Raw genomic sequence first — 22,491 nt, forward strand, 5'->3', positions numbered from 1 at the left:
TCACTACCACGGGCCTTTCTAAAGTATGGGAGGCAATTATCCTAAACAAAAAAAATTACATTGAGATTGTCAAAGAAGAAATTTGCAAGAGAGGAAGAATCCAAATTCTGATTGAAATATGCTACAATTACATGGTAATAAAATAATTCAAATCAATTTTTTAAAATGGCGCCAAATCACAACAACAGTTGTCTCAAGGTGCTTTATATTGTAAGGTAAAGACTCTACAATGATAGAAAGAAAACAGAAAACCCCAACAATCATATGACCCCCTATGAGCAAACGCTTTGACAGCAGTGGGATCAAATCACTTTTTTTTTTTTTTTTTTTTTTTTTTTTTTTTTATTGTCACATCACATGCGAGTGAAATTCTTGTGTGCGAGCCCCACAAGCAACAGAGATGTGCAAACACAACAACACAAACGAGCAAAATACAAGAATGGCCAACCTGAAACTAATAAATATATGTACAATATATAATAGTGTATGCATTTCTGGATGTGTATACTAAATATTTTCCTACGTGTGTGTGTGTGTGTGTGTGTGTGTGTGTGTGTGTGTGTGTGTATACACATTTTTACAAATTAAATAGTAAAAAAATAAAATAATAATAATAATAAAATATATAAAATATACAGAGTTGAGACATGTGCAAAACAAGTGGCATTTATATACAGTGTGGAGTGCATAATGTTGAAGTTCCAGTAGTGAAGCTGAGGTGTCTATGACGTGTTCAGCAGTCTGATGGCCTGATGGAAAAAGCTGTCTCTCAGTCTGCTGGTACGGGACCGGATGCTGCAGAACCTCCTTCCTGATGGAAGCAGTCTGAACAGTTTATGGCTGGGGTGACTGGAGTCCTTGATGATCCTCCCCGCTTTCCTCAGGCAGCGCTTCCTGTAGATGTCTTGGAGGGAGGGAAGCTCACCTCCAATTATCCGTTCAGAGCACCGCACTACTCGCTGGAGAGCTTTGCAGTTGTAGGCGGTGCTGTTGCCATACCAGGTGGTGATGCATCCAGTGAGGATGCTCTCAATGGCACAGCGATAGAAGGTCCTGAGGATGCGGGGGCTCATGCCGAATCTTTTCAGTCTCCTGAGAAAGAAGAGGCGCTGCTGCGCCTTCTTCACTGTTTTGTTTGTGTGTACTGACCACGTAAGATCCTCAGCCAGGTGTACGCCAAGGAACCGGAAGCTGCTCACTCTCTCCACAGCAGCGCCGTTGATGGTGATGGGGGTGTGTACTTGGGCGAGACAGTGTGCGGGGTTATGTTATATGTTAGTATAGCCAACTAAAACAACACATTCTCACTCCCGAGGCGTAATATTTTACGCTAGGTGACAATAAAACATATCTCTGTCCTGAGACCTTGTGGAACTCAAACAGGTTTTAATCAGATTTTGCTTCCTGAAAGATCTCATCACCTGCAACAGTCACAGGCAGTGTGCAAAATATATGTAGAGCAAAATACACACTTCTCTGTTTATGTGGATTATACTTTTGTAATAATGGATTGTTATTACACAATGAATAGTGTGTGGAATAGAATTAATTTCCCAATGAACCTCCTCAAATTAGACACAATTAGACACAGTGGGGCTGGTTCAGTGTCAGGAGTGTGGGTATGGGGAGACGGGAGTGGGACAGCTAAGCCTGAGCCTGTGTTTGTCTGTTTGGCCCCGCACCACGTTGTCACATAAATGATTTAGTGCAGGGGTGTCAAACTCAAATACACAGTGGGCCAAAATTCAAAACTGAAACAAAGTCGCAGGCTAACGTTAATATTTATTGAAATATATTTATTCCTCCAGATATAAGAATGAATCTTTTCTTATAGACTCAAACACGTTTTGCTGAAAAACTGAATATGGAACAAGCAAAGCTTAATACTAAACAATATATATATTAGCTGTATAACACCAGTAGGCCAGCTCTAATAGTAATTTGGTATGGCTTCGCGGGCCAAATGTAATTAGGCTGCGGGCCAAATTTGGCCCACGGGCCAGAGTTTGACACCTATGATTTAGTGTATGGAAAGTAAAGCAGTTTCCTTCATGTGGACTTCTCTATGAGTTTAATCTCCACCTGTCTCTCTTTTGTTCTTTGAATCTAACTTGTAACTTTGCACAGAGCTATCCTCCAATCTTACCGCTCAGCGTCAGTCCGGAGCGCGTGCACCTGGACCAAACCAAATCGTGTAAGAAGGAGGGGGAGGCGGGGTCAGAGGCTGATTGGATTTTATTTTTTGTTGCCAATAGCAAAACAAAACTAATGCTATAAAATAATCAAGTTCACAAGTATCCTTGTGAGTCAGACATTATTTTATGGTGATAGGTTAATAATTTTCTTTTAAAAGAAAAGACTAATTGACTATTTTACTGTTTTCTAGGGCCCCTCGTCATCACTTTTCTCCCCTTACGCGCCCCTGGCTAAAGTCATGCGACTTCTATTACAATAACTACTACATCTCACTATGTGTCATAGAGAAAGATAAAGTGTACAAGTTTAGTATATTATGTTACCTGGCATGGATAGTGAAATGTGTTTACATGGCTGTGTTTAGATCGCTGTGCTTTGCCAGCCATCTATCGATTCTCCAGTGCATGCTGCAGTTTGTCCAGGTATAAGCGTGTCAGCAACTCAGCCTCAAAGAGGAGAGGAAAAGAGAGGGAGGGAAGATGAATAAGCCCATAAGGGCTGCCTTGAGTAAGGTAGAGAAGTGAAAGGAGCACCCAGACTTGTTAAAGACTGCTGGCTGCATTGCAGAGAGATCGGGTGCTGGTTAGGATGCCCAGGGAGGGGAGGGGAGCAGGTGGTGAAGGAGCCGCTCAGCAGTGTTGGGCTCTCAGTCGACCAGCTTGGACAGAGTGATAAAGGAGGACGCTTTCAGCTCTGCTGAAAACAGTAGGTGCAAAATTGAGCAGAGACTGCAGAAGAGAGAAGAGAAGCTAGAGAAATCCCCCGACAAAGAAGACGTCAAAACTAAGGCAGAGACGGAACCTTTTGCTTTGAATCTCAGGCATCTTCACTTTGCTCTGACCATGTCCATAGGATGGAGAGCAACACACAGACGGCAGAATAACTGCTGCTTAACACCGACAGAGACTGCACCAACGTCAGCTGCTGGCTGAGCACCTCTGATCACATCTCAGGTTGGGGACCTCATCCCCTGGGAAACTCCTGGAAGATCGAAGGAGAAGGAGGAGGGTGACTTACAGGCACGCTGGTTGGAGTGTGGTGGTCAAAGCAGCCTGGTGTATTTTTGGATGTGAATTAAGCAAGCAAGCTGGAATAAAGATGTAGTGTGAGCTGGAGGAAGGAGGGGGAGAGAACAAGGAAAGTTGTGTGCAAAGGAGAGGAGAGGGCTGGATGTCCTGGCTTGACGGACTGAAAACTGGAAAATACAGAGGGGGCACTGGTTCAGGAAGGTAAGGTCTTTAAAATGTTTTTCACTTGCCCTCAGGATAGCAAAATCAGTCATTTCTTATTTCTGTAACATAACTACATTAAAATGTGGGTTTATCTTACAAAAGCTCATTAAATAGACTATGCTTAGGCTTCAGTTTTGGATACCTCTTCAGATTTGGTATGCAGTTCTAAAGATTAACTAAATGAAGGTTGAATAGAGACAAAAACGGAATGAAAAGTTAGAAAAACCGTATTAATCAATAGTTACATTGTAGGATAGTGTTCAGGCATGTGTGTTGAATGTTTACAGTGTATGGTAGAGATTTCTGCCCGGCACTTAGCTTGAATTGCTCAGCTTACTCTGCTTTAAAATTACACTGAAAACTAAAAAAATCAATGTGAATCAGTCTGAACATAACATTGTTATTGTGTCCTTGTGTTAGCTCCTAGCATATGCAACATTTTCCCTGTGTGGAAGAAGACAGCAACTATCTGAAAAAATAGCCAAAGAGTACCCATTTGAAGCTTCTGGTGTCTCCAATGAAAAACCTTGTACTGTTTGGTTTTCCACAGCATCACTGCTGTGTTGGACCTCCCTAATGTGTTGGTCCTTTTTGCACAATGCCTGCCATTATTAGAGAGTCTCAGTGCATACAGTAAGAACTTAAGTAAGAACTATTACAAATAGGAAATAAATCGTTCTTTGCTACAACCTTATTTGGTGTGCTATGTTATATGATGGTAGCTGTAACAGTAGCACATTAGCAAGCTTTAATTGACTTGAGACAGATGTCTAAGACGAACATTTCAGAGTATTTTAGGCACAACAAATTCACACCCAGTGTTTTGTAGTCATGATGCTGTTTGTTTTTTAATAATTATTGTGATTCTTAGGTTCATAATGTTCTTAGTTCTCCCTCACTCAGTGTTTATCTTCTCCTGTGTTTACTCGTGTCTCCCTAGACACTGTGTTAAGCTTGGGTGTCTTGAATCTGAGTTGTGTGTGTTTCCTGCTTTATTTTGATAGTCCCTTGTTGCGTGTTCAGTGTATTCAGCTTTGCTTCCTCCCTGACACATTGTGTCTGTTTACGTCCGGCTGTGTTCCCTCCTGTTTTAGTATTTAGTATTTATTTATTTATTGTCATTGTCAAGAACAATGAAATTGCGTTTGGGGCTTCCATACAACCCCAAAAAAAGAAGAAAATAATAAATACCCCTTAAAACCCAAGTGTACATATTTAACCCAGTGTGACTCCAATGCAATAAGACAATCCTTAGCAATAATGTTCGTAGAAATTCAGACAAAGACCTGAGAAACATGCCAAAATACAACAATGCAACCCATTCAATATTATTGTACTGTGAGATATGATATCAGATATGATAGTTATCTATTTAAGAAAGAGGGGGGGGGGGCAGGAGGGGGAAGAGAATAAAGATATGATGCACCAATGCAGACCAGTTCATTGCTATTAAGAAGTTGGATATGGTTATTGTCCGTGAGAGGGGGGCAGAGAGTTCAGGAGCCTCACAGCCTGTGGATACAGGCTGTTGGCCAGTCTGGATGTTCTGGCTTGTATAGACCTGTACCTTCTCCCTGAGGGCAGCAGATGGAAAAGGTGGCACGCAGGGTGATGTTGGTCCCGCAGGATACTGTGCACCCTCCTCAGACAGCGAGTGGGGAAGATATTACTGATCTCTGGCAGACTTGTTCCAGAGATCAGTTATCCTCTGTGTATTTAAGTCCTCTGTGTTCCTTTGCTTGTTGTCGTGTCGTCCCATGTGCTGTGTGTTTTCCTGTGTGATCCTTGGTACCCCAGTTTATTCCTCGTTGTTCCCCCTAGTTGTTTACTTCTGGTTCCTTGTTTTTGAGTTTTTGGTTATCAGAGCTTCTATGTTTAAATATCGTTATTTCAGCAACAAAGCTGCCTCCTTTAGTTCACTCCTTTTTTTTTGAGTCCTGTGTTTTGGTCCTCATCCTGTCTGCCACACAGCGCCACCACGAGGCGTTGGTTATTGATGAAGTCTCTGAGGCATTTAATGATCACATGATTATTTTTTACAATGAGCACGACTTCTCATAAGTACAACACAATAGCAGTTCTGTGTTACTGTCAGCTACCATAACCATGACTGGCTTGGATTACTTTAGTAAGCGATTACTTTGACAGTCATTCATTTGTCTGAGGCACAAGTCCCATTGACTGACACAACCCAGTATTGCCTTAATGCCAGATGAGGGCAAATTAATTTTTTCACTCTGTACTATGATGAACTATTTTCACAACAAACATATTAAAACAACATCAAGAAAAATGTTGAAACTTGTTATTAATGCTTAAAACATGGGGTGCCACACCCTGAACTAATTAATAATAAAACTCTGTTAACATGTTTTCTTTTTCATTACATTTCTTTCCACTACTAGTGCCTGTCCCCGAGTAACAATTATGGTTGTAAACACTGCATTTAACTGTTCAATAAAACATTTTCCACACTGTGTTACGTTCACCAAATAAAACCCACAGTACCAATTAATCATCAGTTGTCTTTGCCAGGTATACATTATTTTTCCTGTCTAGATCGATAAACAAGTTTATCACATTACTATGACTTTTCTCCTGTAACCAGACTCAATATTTATCCAACACTCTACCACACTTATCTTTGTTTACACATTAATGCACTTCTGTTCATCTTAGTGTCTTCAATCTGCATCAGTTTCTTATAACTGTCTCTCACACCTTCTATGTATATCTACAGGCCATCAAGCCCTCACAGCCCCTGGGGGCAAATAGCTCCCATCTTAATACTTAAACAAATATTAAAACTTAATACGTTGTTGAGCTTCTCCTTCCTTTTGTCTCAGGCTTCTCTTTATTTGTTTTGTTCCCATCTGTATGGTTTTTCCACGGGCAGGCTGGTACATTGATGGAACAGGTTCCTGTGTATTGTGTCACTCTTTCCTCCTTTTGTGGTTTGAACTCATAAACTGGGATGCTAGGGCTTTTTGACTCACTACCACATACACTGCATCCCCCCAGTATGACCAAAGCTTCTCTGGACTTCTCTCTTTGAGATTGCCAAGCTTCTTTTTGAGCTGTAATAGGTGCAATCTCATAAGCCTCCTTCATTTGAGAGTGCCATTTTGTCACATACTTCTCATAGCTTGCTTGCTGGTCCTGTGAAGGCAAGTTGAACAAGACATCTACAGAAAGCCGAGGAGTGTGGCCAAACAGCAAATAGTATGTGGAAAACCCAGTAGCCTCCTTCCAAGTGTAGTTGTAGGCAGGCACTATGTTTGACAGCGAGTCTTTCCAATCTGCTTCTTTAGATAAATTCAATTAATTTCAATTGAATTAAATTTAATTTATATAGCACCAAAACACAATAACAGTTGCCACAAGGTTCTTTATATTGTGAGGTAAAGACTCGACAATAATACAAAGAAAACAGATCATATGACCCCCTTTGAACCAGTGCTTTGGTGACAGTTAAAAGGAAAAACTCCCTTTTAACAGGAAGAAACCTCCAACAGAACCAGGCTCAGGGTGGGGCAGGGTGAGGGTCAGCATGCATTACAAAATGGTCCACATCTCTTTGCATTCTCTGAGAGCTTGGACAGGAGCTATTTCAGCTGGGTCCTCAGCTATCCTTTTTCTAGCACCATCTGACTGAGGAAACCCAGTTTCTTCTCGAAGACATCACACTTCTGTGATCTGAGTTTGCCACCATGTTTTTGGTATCTCTGATGTGTTCGACATGAGTATCAAATGAAGGAGAGTGGACTAGGTTGTCTTCCAAATACAGCTGACAGATTACATCCTGAAGCCCTCTTAATTAGTCCTCCATGCTTCATTGAAACTCTGCTGAGGCTCAAGGCCTAAATATGCAGTTTTGCTGCCCCAAGGTGTGATGAAGGCTGTGAGGGGGCAACCTTTAGGGTCCAGGAACCCCTGTTGATATGCTTTGCCCTGATCAAGAGCAGAAAACCAGAAGCTGCTGTCAAGGGAATCTAGCCTATCTTGAATTCTGGAAATTTTTTAATTCTGTGCCTCTGTACTGACGTTCTGTTGAGTCCCCTGAAATCTCAGCACAATCTCAGTTCACCTGACTTTTTTCTAATACAGGCAACTGGGGATGAGTAGGGTGACCGGGACTCTGAAATCCACTCATGGTTCAGCAGATCTTGAAGATAGTCTTTCACTTCAGAGGTTTTGAGGCTGATATGTAGGTCTTCAGTGATGTACATGTCTAAAGTGTGGCTGCATCCAACATGATAGTCATCATAAACAAATGCTGACATGCTCGTCTTCACTGAGATGGTCTAATTTATCTGGAAGGTCCCACTGAGGTGGCTTATGGCTGGGGGCAAAGGTGGATAATAACTTTATCTATCTGTATATGTGGCTTTAAGGAAAGTGGTCCCACTGATCCTGATGTCATGTCTTCTCTGCCAGGACTCTGCCCAGACTTTAGCTTGGGTCAGGTGTCACAATAGTTTTAGCACTGATTTAGCAGTATTTACTGACAGTGAGAAGATTCGGATGATTTTTCAAATGTTGCCTGATCTTTTTAGCCGCTTGCTCCATTTACCCACTCAAATCTGCAACATTGGGATCACTAGATCCCCGAATTTGAACTAGAACCCTGTTTTGAAGGTAACAGTCCAAATAAAACTCTGTCTCTATCCACTCATCAGATTTCGCTGCCATTAGTTGCTAGAGCTACCAGTGGTTCTGTTCCCAAAAGCTCAGCATACTTCCTTCCTGCCGCCTGTTACTCTTCTTTAACCAGTTCATGCATGAATTATGACAACCTCAATCAGGATTTCTTTCTTAAGTATTTTTATTCATCTTTAGGTATGAAAAAAAGATTTTTGAACTTCATTTTTTTTTAAACATGTACTTTTCAAAGAGTTTTTTACATGTCCACTTAGGTGGACAACATATGTTTTGACTTATGAATTTGGTATTGAGTGACACATCAGTGTCCAATGTAGTGGTTTATGTGCAAGTATACCATCAACACTGACACAAATACAAGAAAACAGCCTTTGAATAGCTGTCCACTGTAGTGACCACTATGTGTGAAAGCGTTAAAGACCAGTGCTGTGGATACCACCTGCTTTTATTGTAGACATTGGTTGAGTCAGTAGGTTGTAAAATACTCGTAATATTGCAATTGTAGTCTATTGGCAGTTTTTACAGTTGAAACACATTTTGTTGTGCATCTGCATCACCAGAACTTGAATAGATTTTCTGTCATTTTAGCATTTGCATTTTTTTAAGCATTGCATTTAGCATTTGAATCATTCAGCCATCATCATTCTTGCATATTTGGTTTTTGTAAAAAAAAGAAAAAAGGATGTGCTAATGTGTACAGAAACAACTAGTCAAAAGGTGTGTGTGAGTGTGAGAGAGAGTGTGTGTGACTGACATTCTGGGGATTTCTCTATATAGCTTTGTTAGTGTTGCTATGATAAATTGTTGTGGCTGTGATGTGGTATTGAGGATGTCATGCTGCCAAGCTTCATGCCAAGGAGTCATAGGAAGACAAAGAAATTGCAAATGCACGTAAGATATTTCTTTTGTTGTTTTTCTTTATTTGAAAAGTAACTACATCAAACAACAAATTACTAGAATTAAGAACTAATGCAATATGTGATATTACTTTTTAACACCCAACACTGATTACTAATACGTCAGTGATAAATCGATTTAATGGTTAGCTGAAAGCAGCACATAGCTAAATGTAAATAATTAAACTGCTATTTAAAAGAAAGTTATGGTTAGCATGTTTTCAGTTCATTCAAAAGCGGACTCATCACCTCATCAGTTGAAAGTCCCTCTCTCATATCTGATAGAAGAACTTTGGCTGTTTCTTTAACTGGGTCAGGGCTGAGCATCTCATTTGCAATGACTTTGCAGGCAGGTCATATTAATGTGTCTGCGATGGTGTATTGCTTTTTGGATTCAGCTTCTAAGTAGCTAGCTTTGAGAAGTCTTTCAGACATCTTTGTGGTTAAACCAAACCAAGAGTGACATGTTTAGCCGCATGTTCTCCTTAAATTCCTGGTTGTCTGAGCAGTGTCCAAAAAATGAAATGGGCTTTATAGATAATTAGGAAACTTTCTGGGGAAAATCTGGTCTTATTAGAAGAGACGGCATCCATCCCACTTTGGATGGAGCAGCTGTCATTTCTAGAAATCTGGACAAATTTATTAACCCCCTCTAAAACGTGACTATCCAGAGTTGGGACGAGGAAGCAGAGCTGCGGTCTTACATGGCTCTCTGCAGTTTCTCTCTTTCCATCATGCCTGACACCTCCCCCTCCGAACAGAAAAGCAGGACAGAAATCTCTGGAGGGCTACCTTTGGCAGCCCATATCCTGGGAGGGGTGATGGGCAGTAACAGTAGTATTTAAATATTAAAAAATAAACACAACTACATCAAAGAGTAAAACTGTTAAATGTGGATTATTAAACAATTAGTCTCTCTCCCCTGAGTCCCTGTTAGTAAACCATTTAATAATTGGCTAACATATTGATTTACTCTGCCTTACAGAAACCTGGTTACAGCAGGTTGAATATGTTGAAATAAATCAACGTCCTCATGATAAACTAACTGTCAGAATCCTCGAAGCACAGTCTGAGGGTGCAGAATAACAACAATGTCCCATTCCAGCTTATTAACTATAGACACAGAGTTTTAACTCATTTGATAGCCTGACTCTTAACCTTGTCCACTCTAATTGGAAAACTCAAAAAGCTGTTTTATTTGTTGTTATATATCGTCTGCCTGATCCTTATTAAGAGTTTCTATCTGGTTTCTTGGGCTTTTTATCACATTTAGTGCTTAGTTCAGATAAAATAATTGTTGCGGGTGATTTCAACATTTGTGTAAATACTGAAAATGATAGATTAAACTAGACTCGACTCAGTTGGCTTCTCACAAAATGTGAAAGCGTCCACACACCACTTTAATCCCACTTAGATCTTGTTCTGACATATGACATAGAAACTGAACATTTAACAGTATTCCCCAAAAACCATCTTTCATCTGACCATTTACTAATAACTTTACATTTACAATAATGGATTATACAGCAATGGGGAAACATTTTATCAGAGTAAATGTCTTTCTAAAAGTGCTGTAATTAAGTTTAAGGATTCAATATAAAAGCCATCACCTGACCCAGCCGTCTTAGCTAATCTCCAACCTTCATTTAATTATTGAAAGAGTAGTTTTAAAACTTCCAGCTTATCATCTGCAGAGGGATCATTTATTTGAAGAGTTTCAGTCAGGTTTCAGAGCTCATCACAGCACAGAAACAGCTTTAGTGAAGGTTACAAATGATCTTCTTAAGCCCTCTGACAGTGGACTCATCTCTGTGCTTGTCCTATTAGACTTCAGTGTAGCATTCGACACTGTTGACGATATTTTATTACAGCAATTAGAGCATGTCATAGGTATTAAAGGTACTGTGCTGCAATGGTTTATATCATTTCTATCTAATTGACTTCAATTGATTTAATTTGTAGTTTGAATCTGTTTAGTCTTTTTTGTATATTTTTCATATGTTGATTTATTTCACGATTCAGACTGCTGTAAGCACACTGAGCACAAGGGGAAAGAAATGCCAAAGTGAAAAGGAGAGAGGAGATATTTCAGACAAATTAGAGCTACTAGAAACACTAAATTGTTGTGTAAATGACTAAATGACTCATGAAAACAGTGATTAAGAATATAAATGTTTTGTGATGTCATGTGATCCAACACCTCTATTTGCAAAATTTTCCTTTCGGTCAGGAGCGCCGATAAAACAGATTCTCCTGATGTAGTCTGCGGGCAGAATGCATGATGCCATGATGTAAATCTGTGAATCCATTCAAAAAAGTGTATAAATCTGCTTGTCCAACAGAGCTGAATGTAATAATGTAAAGAATAAACCAGTCTCTCCTGTGCAGTAAGTTAACCCTAGCCCTAACCTGGAGATGTGGAAGAAAGGAGCACCAGAGGTTCTAATGGCAGAATGGGGGATTTAGTTGTTTTAGTAGCTTTTGCTGTTTCTGAGATGTTTGTAGCTCAGTTCAGTTGCATTTTATTTATATGGCGCCAAATCACAACAGCAGTTGCCTCAAGGTGCTCAACTATTTTGAAAAACACACAAAGAAAATGGCAATTGTATAAATTCATGTTGAGTCTAAGTGACTCTCAGAATAAAGTTTGTGCTTTTTCAAAGCATGTCTTGTTTCATTACTTCCATATGACAACAAATTAAGATTACACACGTGAGGTTTTTTTCTCTCTTCTTGACCTCTTCTTCCCTCCACAAATTGTTCCCTCTTTTCCTAAACCCATCTCCACTCACTCCCTTGTTCTCATGTTGACATCTGTTGTGGACCCCTCTGCCTCACTTCCTGCTCCATCTTCAGATGCCCTCTTGCTACAGGAATGCGCTGAACATTGTGGTCACCACCCTTTTTGCTGCGGTGGTCCTCTTCACCATTCTGTTGGCCTATGTTACAGGTTCATTTCAATCACAAACACAAAAAGTATATGATAATTAAAATGTATGATCGTATTTACTGATTTTTTTTCCCTTCTTCATTGTGAAGGCTACCAGTTTATCCACACTGAGCAGCACCACCTGTCCTTTGGCCTATATGGTGCCTTCCTCTCCCTCCACCTCTTTCTCCAGAGCCTCTTTGCATTCTTGGAGCATCGGCGGATGAGGAGTCCTGCCCGACCTCAACACCTCCGGCGTTCCGTGGCCCTCTGCATCGCAGCTTACCAAGAGGACCCAGACTACCTAAGGAAGTGTCTCCACAGCATCTGCCGAATCTCTTTTCCAGGCTTGAAGGTGGTGCTGGTTGTGGATGGAAATAGACCCGAGGATCGCTACATGATGGACATTTTCCATGAAGTGATGGGAGGAGCGGACCAGGCTGGCAGCATGGTGTGGAAGGGGAACTATCACAGGGACGGTAGTGGAGGTGGGGGGGAAAGCACAGCGCACATGGAAGAGATGGCACAGGTGTCAAGGATGGTCAGAGGTTGCCGCTATTCTTGCATTATGCAGGAGTGGGGAGGTAAAAGGGAGGTGATGTACACTGCCTTCAAAGCGCTGGGGGACAGTGTGGACTACGTGCAGGTAAGGGCTACACAGACACCATCACATATATGTACATTTGCAATGGCAAAGAATTCATTTGAACAATTTAGGCTGACCTGATGTATAATCTGAATATTCATCCTGACCACTTGTTATGATCTGCATAGTTTGTATAGTCATTCTGACCACTTAGCTACTAACCACGGTAATGTAAAACGGGATGGCTGTAGCTCAGGAGTTAGAGCAGGCCATCTACTAATCAGAAGACTGGCAGTTCAATCCCTGGCTGTCCAGCCTGTATGCCAGATACTAAACCCAAGTTGCTCTCCAACACATCCATTTTTGAATGCCAGAGAACCATGTTTGATAACAGATGCCATTTAAAACCTGCACTTATGTCTACCTGTGCTAGCTGTTTCTTCTGAACTACATGCTAATGCTAACACACTAATGTTAAAAACTGGGCAAAATACTGCCTTAGAGCAAGAAGTACATAAGTTCTATGTGGCCATTAGAAAAACCACACTCACAGTGAAATAGAGTACACAAGATTTCTTTTTATTTCAAAGCCTACTAGTGCTGACAGTGTAATTCTGACCTGCAGTCCAGAGCCCAAGGATACCACAGTCAGAATTTCAGCCTGGTTTCATACAGGAAAAGGTGGTCGCTCAGAGGAACAAGATGTCAATCACATATCTTAATAATCGGACTCTTGCATCTTCCTAAGAGAGTTTTCATCTACCTTAATAGGCCTTGTGTTAGTGGAACACGAGTTTCCATACCAGATCCTTGGAATAGAACTCTCTTTTTCTTTGGGTCCTCTGTGATTTCAGCAGGTTGGCCACCTCCTAATTGCACAGTAGACTTTTGCTCAGAGCCCGACGGCAGATTCGGTCCAGTGCTTTTTTAAAAACTTCACAAACCCTGATTTAAATTGATCCTTCTGTCAAATAAAACTACGTTATTTTAAAAAATAGGACCAGACCAGGTTACAAACTATGTTTTATAGCCCCCTTCTTTCCTGTTTACCCACAGCCGGATTCCCCCACCAATTATAACGCATGACTTTTCTTACATCAACACTGTGAAATGCGTTGTCAGCAGTATAAAATCCTGCACACCCAAAAATGACCTCTTTTGTATTTAACATGACAGTAACATTACTTGTGATTTTTTTCATAGTAAAAATAAACCATCTGTTTATTAGAAGAATGAAAATCTTCACCATCCGTGAAGGACTTGCAATGTAATGTAAAACAAGAATGAAATCCTAACTACTTTACACAAGTAATAGTCAAGCAAGACTGTTGAAACTGTTGTTGTTGTTATTTAACTGCTTATGGAAAGACTTTCCGGGTCTGCATCCAGACCTGTGGGTTAATGCTGGATATTGAGTTCCTTCTTCATGGCCAACTGTTGCACGCCTTTGTCCTTGCTGAGGGTAAAGGTCGAGTCCACAGCTGACCCAGGTGCATTGAAATTACAGAGAACCAGCTGGGATGTTTGTCAGCAGCCTCTCATTTTTCTCTTGGATTTTACAATCAATACCAGCCTGTGTTTGGCAACACCTGGGGTCTTAGACTGCTGGTTGTAATTGTCTGAGCCCGTGTTTAACCCCCACTAGGCCTCACCTTTTGTTTTTTATGTCGTCTTTTATTTCTCCAGGTGTGTGATTCAGACACAGTTTTAGACCCAGCATGTACCATAGAAATGCTCAAGATCCTTGAGGAAGATCCAATGGTGGGAGGGGTTGGTGGAGACGTGCAGGTAAAACAGCACTGCAGAGGAAAAGTGTAATGAGAAAGTCAACTTGAATTTCCTCTCTTGTTATTGATTAAACTCAATATCTAAATATCAGAGTCACAGAATACTGAACCCTTTATGCATCAAAATGGCTTTTATCTTCTTTATTACGCTGTGTCTGTGAGTATGCAGTTCATTTTTGCATCAAAGTACAGGGCAAACTTCAGATTGCTAATATGCTCGCTTATGCCCAAACCACCTCAACTGGCTCCTTTCAATGTGGAGGAGTAGCGGCTCCATAGCGGTGGGTGTTGTTGGACAGGGCTTCCCTTTGTCACCGATTGTCACTTTGCCTTCTAGTGTACTTTAAAATATCACAACAATTGGAAATGTCATAGACAGCTCTAAATCCTTCTCAGTCATACAGTTATCTTTTTACATTGAACACGTGTAAAAATAGGAGATATTGTGATTTGGCAAGCAGCCCTACAACTAACTGCCGGATGGCTTTCACTGCAAGACAAGGCCTTGTTAAATCATTCAAAGACAGACAATCCATTTTCTTTGTCCTTGGCATGGCTATTAACACAACAGTGGCCGTCATTCACAAAGAACCGTTCTGGGCACTTCAACGAAAAACTGAAATTATAGCTAGCCTAGCAAGTGGTCGTATCCAGACTGAAGTTATAACAACATTTGCATCATGAGACGATGCTTTCCCTTGTTGTCGGAAGACCATGGCTATATTGTGAAGCTTGAAGGCTCTACTTGAAATGCAAATTGGTCTCATGGTGTGCTCAAAAATCAGTCAATCAATCAATAAATAAAAAGCAAGAGAGGCTGGAATAGACTTACCAGAGCTGGGGGACATAACGAAAGGAGATAAAAAGAAAAGCACGTAACATCAGCTTCACATCCAAAGTGCTGTACAATAAAGGAAATGCCAAAGGGGAATCCACACTGTTACTAGCTCATCTTCCTGTAGCCAATTCCAGCAACGAAGAGGATTGAACAAGATAATTAGTATTCACAAAGCTGAACTTGACAGCTATGGACACTCAGCCCAAAAACCAAGTGCTCAGTCAGGCCTCAAATAAGGACACTAAGGACACTGTAATGCCAGTTCCACCCACAATCCATTGCTCAACAATCTCTCCGTAAAGGCAATGGCAGGTCTGCACCTCCTATGGCAGCCCAAGTCCATAGGACAACTCTGAACAAAAGTCCCACACTAGCTGCTGCTCAAATCAGGCAATTTTACAAGTAGACAGTTCAGTGAGCTACATTTAGGTGAATTATCAGCTGTCATAACGCTAATTATTTAAGCTGACAGAATCAGGTGAACAGACATGCAGCCTACCTATAGCGGGTTAACCTCATATATTGCTGACAGCCAAAGAGAGACATGAGAAACAGAGCAGGGAGCATAACCAGCCCAGCTACAGCCACAACCTTGAATAACATAAAGTTTTACATTAATTAAAGTAAAGGAGTTTAATGAGGTAGATAGATTAATTAGCAATTTAATGAGTTAGATACAGAAATGAGCTGTATCTAACTCAGAAAAGTGGGCTAACCATGCATATTTTTGCACATTTGAAATACTCAAATGTAAAATCCTCACAGAAAAAAACTACAATGCAAAAATGTATAAAACTACATTTGAAATGTCATCTAGGTCCTGAAAATGTGTCTATTTTATTCTATTTATATCTGGGACAAAAAAAGGTGAAGGCTCCTTGGAGAGTTTCAAGACAATATTCTCTAAACCTGAAAAAAAAAGGAAAAGTTGATGGAAAAATCTTAGCTTTCAGTAACTGTTAAGATACAATGAAACCTGACTGTGATTTTCCTTTCTTTCAATCTTAATATATTCTTATGCACTTTCCTATCTTCCAGATACTCAACAAGTACGACTCATGGATCTCCTTCTTAAGCAGTGTGCGCTACTGGATGGCCTTCAACATTGAGCGTGCGTGCCAGTCCTACTTTGGCTGTGTCCAGTGTATCAGTGGCCCTCTCGGGATGTACAGGAACTCCTTGCTACAGCACTTCTTGGAGCCATGGTACCATCAGACCTTTTTAGGCTCCAAGTGCAGCTTTGGAGATGACCGCCACCTCACCAATCGGGTGCTTAGCTTTGGGTACAAGACAAAATTCACAGCTCGATCACAGTGTCAGACTGAGACACCAACCCAGTATCTGCGTTGGCTCAACCAGCAGACTCGATGGAGCAAGTCTTACTTTCGTGAATGGCTCTACAATGCCTTGTGGTTCCATAAACACAGCCTCTGGATGACTTATGAATCCATGGTCACTGGCTTCTTCCCGTTCTTCTTGGTTGCTACAGTCATCCATCTCTTCTATCGTGGACGGCTGTGGAATATCCTGCTCTTCTTATTGACAGTCCAGTTGGTTGGGATGGTGAAGGCGACCTACGCCTGTTTTTTGCGTGGCAGTCTGGTCATGATCTTCATGTCACTTTACTCACTTCTCTACATGTCCAGCCTTCTTCCTGCCAAAATATTTGCCTTGCTTACCATAAACAAGGCTGGATGGGGCACATCAGGCCGCAGGAAGATTGTGGTCAACTTCATTGGAGCGGTGCCAGTTACAGTTTGGGCTATGGTGCTGCTTGGAGGTGTGACATATACAGTTTACTGTGAAACACAGGAGCCATTCAGTGAGACTGAGAAAGCCTTATTGATAGCAGGGACGATACTCTACGCCTGCTACTGGCTTATTCTTGTGGTACTGTATTTGGCAATTGTAGCCAAACGGTGTAATAAGAGGGAAGAACAGTATCATCTGCCATATGAAGAGGCCTAAACTGGAAATATTGCTCGTCTGAGTTTCACTGCAGTTTGATTCAAGCAAGGTCTCTACTCACCTTGCTGGAACAATAAACATTGAACAAGGAAAACACATCTTCATTGCTGGTGCTACAACACTGTGATTCTTAAATTTGAGAAGCATGACTCTAGTTGTGGAGACTTATAGATCCATACAGTTCTTCCATTTATCCCATTTTTATGGTGCTTCACAGTGAAAACCTTAACCAAGCAGAATAGGTCATAATGTTTTAAAATATCCATATACTTGCTACGAAAAACATCAGGTAATTGATGGGTACAGGTTGCTTTTTGTAATGAAAAGTGTCATACAGTGTTTTACTTTTTTTTAAAAAAATACATGTGAAACTTTTATATTTAAGATGTTTACTTAGATTAGTCAGAGCACCTGCTTTGGAAAAGATTAGGGAGGCTCAGTAGGTGTAGAGTCCAGACAGAGACAAAGCAAATTTTAAAAAATATGAAACTGCCAACAAATTCAACTGAAGATGTGTTTAACATGGAAGAGAGGAAGAGATGAATTTGTCCTGGCCAGTCAGCATGAATTTAAAAATATAGAGAGGTAGGAAGTAGGAAGAGAGTCTTTAAGAAATAAACAGAAAATACACTAGTGTGTGAGTTATACATAAAAATACATCCATACTCTGTAACATCCTAAGATCTGTACAGTTGGTGCATGAAAAAAAATTACATAAATATTCTGTCTTAATTTCGCTACTTCCATTTTTACTATTTATACTTTAATAGTATATACATTATACTATGTATCTACTAGTGTAGTGTGTGAATTTCAGTAAAGTAACACTGTCTCAAATTGTCTGTGTAGGTTCTCAGTCATCCAGGTGATCCAGGTGAGGAGCTTGGAAAGAAATCATCTGGACTTCTTTAAGTTTCTTTAAGACTTTTAACCTCTGATCTGAGAAGCTTCTTCAGGTCCACTGGTCATTCACAGTGGGCATAGATGAATGACCATCTTTGTAAAGAGGGGATGGCTTACGACACCAACTGTCTGCCACTTACTATGCAGTTCTGTGTTCCCTTCCCAGGCGCCTCACCCTCCACTTAGCTCTTGCATCAGGTGATCTCAGTGGGTCAGATAATAGGGAAAGGCAAGGCCTCACAATGGTTTCAACCGAAGCCTCTGCTGATAGTGACCTTTTTTCGCACCTTGCGGCGTGTTGTGAGGCACGAGATCAAGTTAGTTTTAGAACTGAAGAAGCTTCTCAGATAAGATGTGAAACGTCTTCAAGTAATTAAGAAGTCCAGTCACTTTCTTTCCAAGCCATTTAGATCATTGTCTCAGATTACAGACAGTAAATTGTAAAGGTTACAAAAATAATGTTTGTAAGGTTTTACCATGATTGTGCACCAGCTGCCACCTTTTGTAATAATTTGAAACATGTTGATCCTAAGATGATACATATTGCTAAATTCATCACCAAACACCACCATAACGTGTTGTGTTAGTGCTTGAAAAAGATCTGCTGTGTTTACCTCGTTGATTAGCATTGCCACATAGCATTCCACTAAAGATGCTTTTTCACACTGATTTGTTTAACTCTCTTTCAGTTACTGTATGTAGCCAAGAGTAGATTAAAAAAGTATGGTTCACTCTTAGCTTTGACCGGTACCTGTAGGGCTCTTGAGATTTGGCAGGTGGGTGAACCACAAGATTTAGTTTATCAGTGCAGGGAAAAATTATTCTCAAATTAATATTTGCTTTGAACTTGAGTAACAGCAAGAAGAGATTTAGACAAATGAGGAATTGCAAGAAACATTACTAATATAGCTTCAAACAGTCATGGAAAGCTGTTACATTATTAAAACTGTTATACTGTTATTAGGCCAGCTAGCATATCTCCCCATGTGAAGACCCTAAATGTATTTAGTTAAGATGCATACATACAGTGATATGAAAAAGTATTTTCCCGTTCCAGATTTCCTGTTTTTTTGCATGTTTGTCACACTTAAATATTTAGGATTATCAAACAAATTTAAATATTAGACAAACATAACACAAGTAAACACAAAATGTAGTTTCTTAAATTCAGCCGTTCATAAGTGAACTGGCTGGTGCGTTTTGGGTCATCGTCCTGCTGCAGAACCCAAGTGCGCTTTACTTTGAGGTCATGAACAGGTGGCCGGACATTCTCCTTCAGGATGTTTTGATAGACCGCAGAATTCTCTGTGTACCACAGCAAGTCTTCAGGTCCTGAGGCAGCAAAACAGCCCCAGACCATCACACTACCACCACCAAATTTTACTCTTGGTATGATGTTCCTTTTCTGAAATGCTGTGTTACTTTTATGTCAGATGTAACGGGACACACACCTTCCAAAAAGTTTAACTTTTGTCTCATCAGTCCACAGAGTATTTTCCCAAAAATCTTGAGGATCATCAAGATGTTTTCTGGTAAAATTGAGACTTGATGTTCCTTTTGCTCCGCGGTGCTTTTCATATTAAAACTCTGCCATGCAGGCCATTTTTTCCGTCTTTCTTATGGTGGAGTTGTGACACTGACCTTAACTGAGGCAAGTGAGGCCTGCAGTTCTTTAGGTGTTGTTCTGGGGTCTTTTGTGACCTCCTGGATGAGTCATCAATGTGCTCTTAGGGTAATTTAGGTCGGCCGGTCACTCCTTGGAAGGTTCAAAACTGTTCCGTCCTTTCGCCATTTGTGGATAATGGCTCTTATTGTTGGCTGGAGTCCCACAGCTTTAGAAATGCTTTATAACCTTTTCGAGACTGAGAGATGTGTCTGATTTGCTCCTGAATTTCCTTGGACCGTGGCATCAACTCTGGCTTTTGAGGATCTTTTGGTCTACTCCACTTTGTCAGGCAGGTCCTATTTAAGTGATTTCTTAATTGAGAACAGATGTGGCAGCAATCAGGCCTGGATGTGGCCACAGAAATTCAACATGGATATCACATCCAAAGATGTGATATGCCACGGTTAATTTATGTTATAACAGGGGGGTCCAATCCCTTTTTCACACAGGTCGATTTATGTTTGGATTATTTTTGGATTCCCCCCCCCCCCCCCCCCCCTTAATAATAAATGCCATCATTTAGAAACTACATTTTGTGTTTACGTGTGTTATCTTTGTCTAATATTTAGATTTGTTTAATTATCTGAAACATTTGAGTGTGACAAACAGACAAAAACATAGGAAATCGGGAAGGGGGCATTCAAGACATTAATATCTTTTGTGCTAGTTAGCAAGCTGGCAAATTGACTAAAGCAATAGGCCTACAGATTTTACACTGCCGCAAACTGCCACTACAGCATGGCACTACAATTCTGAAATTCCTGGGGATAACCCTAAAATGGGCGTTTTTCTAGTAATGCGTAGGCATGCCAATATAAACAACTGTCTTAAACATTGTTGTGATAAATTTTTGAAACAACTGATTTTGCAGCAACTATGAGGAGAAAAAAATCCATATTAATACCTTTAATGATTCAAAGTATGTGGTCGAGGTGCAATTGTCATTTGTTCTACTGGGGTATCAAAGTCTTCTTGTCAAAATCTAAAAACAGTGACCATCTTATCAGACAACAGTATGTTGACACAACTGTATTAAAGTTTAATGATGTTTGGAAGTTATATAGTGATTTCAGACAGTACTATGAACCTCCCTTCTGCATACATGCTAAAGTGTGTACTGTATCAAAACCAGACCTGAAATCTGTTCCTACTGAGACACTGATTGCATTTGGAAGTATACAGGATAGGTGTGGAAGTTTTCTAGACTTTGCGTGTTTCTCATGAATCACGAACAGCATTATCATCCACTATGATTTACCAGAAAAGAGAATCCAAACATCTCTGAAGGTAGGGCTGCATTTTGTTGTGGCTGAGCAGTGTCATTGTTAGAATCGTTATTTTACAGTTCTCGGTGTGTTGTAGTTTAATTCAGAAGTCTTTTTTATATAATGAATTATATATTATATCTGTGTGTTTTTCTGCTGGATACAGTTATGTTGATGTGGGTCATTTACACATTTTACACTAGATTTTGATTTTGTCTGTTCACACCAACAAAAAGACTAAACACCAAAGTTTTTTTCTAGGATATGTTCCAAAAACCTGTATCTGTATGTTTCGTGTGAGAAACATCTGCATAATGGACACTTTAAAATATTTAAGTTATATTCATATTGCTTTATTTTGAGATGTAAAAGCTTCAACTTGAAAGGTGAAAAGGTCACATACATTTAAAGGAACATTACAACTCTGACATTTTGTAGCTCTTGTTTCTTGATCTTCTGCTGTTTCCATCTCTGGGCATCAACAGGATGCTGAAAGTCATTAAACTGCTTTCTATTTAGAACACAAAAATCCTATTCATATGATACAGAAAATGTCTCATTTAAAGGACTACATGGATTTCCCCCCTGTTTAAAATCATTTTCTGACTGTTTTTTTACTGTATTTTTTGTTCACTTGAAAACATAAAATTCATTTTTAATAAGTCACTTTGGAATCGTTCTTTAGTGTCGTCACTCTTCAGTCTTTTTTGTGTCTTTTCTTATCTTTTTCTGCAATCAGCAATATTTTTGCCTTTCACGCTGCTATTTGGTTCATTAACATACAGTACAGACACAGAAAAAGCAAAAAAACACATTAAACAAAGATATACAGAGACATACAAGACAGACAGACTAAGTGAACACAGCATGTTGCCCAAAGATAGCTTGGAGCAGCCAGGGACAGAGCCACCTCCCCATTAGTACATGACCTGCTCTACTACAGCCTTCCCACCTGAGAAAACTAAAACTGGAATTGAATTAAAGAATTGATAGGAAGACATAATTTCTGGTGCCAAGACTGTGTTTGGAGAACTCTAAACATGGCATTAAATCTGCAAAATCCCTTGCCAACTAGATAAAGCAAAAATAGTGAAAATGTAACCAGACAAATTACATAAAGTGGAAATTCTGATAAGCGATTCTACACAAATTTTAATTAAGTTCATCCTTCCTAGGCTGGATCAAAACATTATACAGTTCTTTATAGCATCAATCCTACTGCACTTTATATGCATATGAAACAAAAAATTCTCAATTTGAGTGCATTGACTCTTTATAAATATTTGTAAATATTATACATTTTATAGGTTTTATTTTTTTGCTTTTTTGTACAGAATTTTTTCTTATTCATTTATTTTTTCTGCTATATCTTTAATTCGCTTTTCCTTGCTGCTATAATGTGAATTTCCCAAAGTGAAATAACGTCTATGTCCTGTTCCTCCTCGTGAAGCTTTCTGAAGGAGTCACGTGAAGGACAGTCTTGGATTCCACGCAAATGATTTCAAAGTTGCAGCCCTGCTTTTCCCACTGCTCTCTGCACTTCTTGTAAAATAAAAGCTTTAA

General features: G+C 40.0%; 1 protein-coding gene across 2 annotated transcripts; it reads left to right on the plus strand.

Annotated features, from left to right (window-relative positions):
- The first annotated feature begins 2,148 nt into the window (after nucleotides 1–2,148).
- On the plus strand, nucleotides 2,149–21,557 carry has3 (hyaluronan synthase 3). Of its 2 annotated transcripts, none has more exons than XM_082540404.1 (6): nucleotides 2,149–2,194; nucleotides 2,387–3,425; nucleotides 11,843–11,936; nucleotides 12,026–12,561; nucleotides 14,188–14,289; nucleotides 16,165–21,557. In XM_082540404.1, the coding sequence occupies exons 3-6, from the start codon at nucleotides 11,843–11,845 to the stop codon at nucleotides 17,092–17,094; spliced, it is 1,662 nt and encodes a 553-aa protein (XP_082396530.1). In that variant the 5' UTR covers nucleotides 2,149–2,194; nucleotides 2,387–3,425; the 3' UTR covers nucleotides 17,095–21,557. The 2 variants fall into 2 exon arrangements, with proteins under 2 accessions (XP_082396530.1, XP_082396529.1); XM_082540403.1 differs by lacking the exon at nucleotides 2,149–2,194 and adding an exon at nucleotides 2,238–2,302.
- Nucleotides 21,558–22,491: the final 934 nt, after the last annotated feature.

Source organism: Aulonocara stuartgranti (genome assembly GCF_965226115.1).
Source record: "Aulonocara stuartgranti genome assembly, chromosome: 7".
NCBI lineage: Eukaryota > Metazoa > Chordata > Actinopteri > Cichliformes > Cichlidae > Aulonocara > Aulonocara stuartgranti.